Source organism: Pteropus medius, unplaced genomic scaffold (assembly GCF_902729225.1).
Source record: "Pteropus medius unplaced genomic scaffold, Ma_sr-lr_union100, whole genome shotgun sequence".
Lineage (NCBI taxonomy): Eukaryota > Metazoa > Chordata > Mammalia > Chiroptera > Pteropodidae > Pteropus > Pteropus medius.
The window spans coordinates 18,446,873-18,449,203 of record NW_024349796.1 but is presented as its reverse complement, the minus strand read 5'-3'; the positions used below and the strand labels follow the sequence as shown (position 1 = coordinate 18,449,203).

Below are 2,331 nucleotides of genomic sequence, written 5' to 3'. Positions count from 1 at the left end.
CGAGACCGGGGTGGGGGCCAGTGGAGTCTCGGACTCGGGGGCCCCTCCAAGGAAGACACAGGGATCCCCTGGCCTGGGCCCCAGGCTCCCCATCTGCCGTCTTCTGAGTAGTCCGGGTCTGGAGGAGGCCCAGAGGGGCCGGAGGCCAGGAGAGCCCCAGGCCCTCGTCCGAGCTCTCTGCTGCCCGCCTCCCAGGCGGCTGGCGCATCTCTGACCACAGGCGGCTGGGTGCTGGCTGTGGCTCCGGGCCCGGGGACGACCCTCTGGCCTGGCCTGGGCCTCTCCTTCCCGCAGTGGAGACGGGCTCCTGCCTCTTCTGGGCCCCTGCCCACCTCTGCTTCCAGAAGGTGCGGCCTGGGCCTGCCGGGGAGTGCCCGGGGCTGGGGCTCTGAGCAGAAGCAGAGAAGTGGACAGCAGTGTCTGGCCAAGGTCAGCCTGACTAGCAGCGACCTGGGATCCTGTGTGGGCAGCGAGCAGCTGGGGATCTGCGGAGGCTGGACGAGCACTGCAGGGAGGGCGCCGGCCTGGAGCCAGGCACCGGGGTGCTCAGGACGTCGCCCCAAAAGCGGGCACGCCAGCAGCCTGCCCTGGAGGGGCGCGGCCAGAGGCACCGACCCCTGGTGGTGGCGAGAGGTCGGGTGCAGCTGGGTGTGCGTGGGTGGCTCGCGCAGGGCGGGGGGAGGAAGCTGGCTTCCTGAAGCCTCCTCAGCCTCAAAGACAGACCGACAGCCAGACCGACAGACGGCCAGCCAGACAGACGGACAGCTGGCGAGAGGCAGCCCCGGGGGTGCAGCCGCTTCGGTGAGTTGGAGTGGGGTACGGCCCCTGGGGAGGCAGGTGAGCATCTCCGAGGAGGGGCATCGGGGGCTCCAGTGCCCGGCTAGGAAATCGGAGTGACCTCGCTGCTGAGGGGCAGGGCGGGGGGCTGTGGGGGCCGCCAGGAGCACAGAGCTGCGGGGCCCCCGTGCCAGCCCCCGCCACCACCCACATGGGCATGGCCACTCCGTCCCCCTCTGCTTGGTCCTGCAGCCTTAGGGACCCTAACGCCCAACACACACACACACCTTGGAGGCTGTGACCCCAGGTCTGGAGCACGGGGACTGCCCCCCATGAGGAAACGGCCCCACGGCCCCCACACCCCTCGCGCCCCCAGCTGCCGCCTCGCCATGCTGCTCGGGGCTTGGTGAGGCCATTTCCTGTGACGGTTAGGGAGGCAGGAGATGGGGGGATGGGCGGGGAGGAAGGGCGCACCCCCAGTCTACCTCCCTTGACGGAGACCCCAGGGCCAACATGGTCCTGGCAGGGGACTAGCAATGGGCAGGAGAGGGTCCTGCTAGGGGCCAGCAGCCAGTTGCCTGGGTCCCCAACTGGCTCCAAGGCCACAGGAGGCCTCGTTTCTCGTGCAGAGAAGGCCCCTGGCTCGCCTCGCAGGGGGTGTCTGGGAGCTGTCCCCGTCTGCCTACAGAAACCCCGGTGTCACAGTTCCTCCCTGGGTGCCCGGCTTAGGGCCCCGTGAACTCGAGGCTCCGGCGGTACCCCCCCCTGCTCCCCTCCAGGGACCTGTCCTATCTGCACCCACAGTCTCTGCTGCCATCTTACCCTCCTGGCCCCAGAAGGCCACCGCCCTGGGTCCCCGGCGGTGACCCTGGCCTCCCGTGCTCCACAGGACACCACTTCTGGGGCATGGAAGACCCCGAGTGAGAACAGGGGTCAGAGGGCCGGCCAGAAGCCACGCGAGGGCTGGTCTCTCGGGAGAGCCCCGTGGCCGACCGAGCGCCCCTGGGCCCAGCATGGTCCAGGCCCCTGGGGGCGTCCCAGAGCACAGCTGCCCGCCTGGCCCCTGGGGCAGCCATGACCCAGCTCCCACCCCAAGCGCCAGCCAAGAAGCACGTGCGGCTGCAGGAGAGGTGAGACCTTCCCTGGGCTGGGCCCCTCTCCCCGCAGCCGGGCCTGTCCCATCCTCCCATCACCCGACGGCCAAGTCCAGTCCAGGAGGAACCCTAACGTGCGCATTTGCGTGTCATTCACATGTCTGGGCACAAAGTTTCCTGTTACCTTGCCCCTGCTCCCCAAAACCCAGGTTGATTTGAGGGGCCCCTGGAGGGGATCTGGATTTGTCCTGGATCTGGCCAGGTTGATTTGAGGGGCCCCTGGAGGGGATCTGGATTTGTCCTGGATCTGGCTGTGGGTCCGAGCACCAAGGGCCAGGTCCAGGATGCGAGGAGGTGGCAGCTGGTGCTCAAGGCCTCCCAGCTGTGGGGGACAGAGGGCGAGGCGCGCCGCAGAGGCCGAGCCCCAGAATTCCCTGAGCCTCGAGCTCGGGGAGCTGGC

At 69.1% G+C, this 2,331-nt stretch overlaps 1 protein-coding gene across 1 annotated transcript in view; it reads left to right on the top strand.

The window, feature by feature from the left end:
* The first annotated feature begins 1,051 nt into the window (after positions 1-1,051).
* The window catches only part of PTPN7 (protein tyrosine phosphatase non-receptor type 7), a 10,047-nt gene continuing 8,767 nt past the window's right edge, over positions 1,052-2,331 (top strand). Inside the window, 3 exon segments of the mRNA XM_039883587.1 lie at positions 1,052-1,183; positions 1,667-1,810; positions 1,812-1,907. Coding sequence (XP_039739521.1) covers positions 1,110-1,183; positions 1,667-1,810; positions 1,812-1,907 — 314 coding nt within the window. The 5' untranslated portion in view covers positions 1,052-1,109.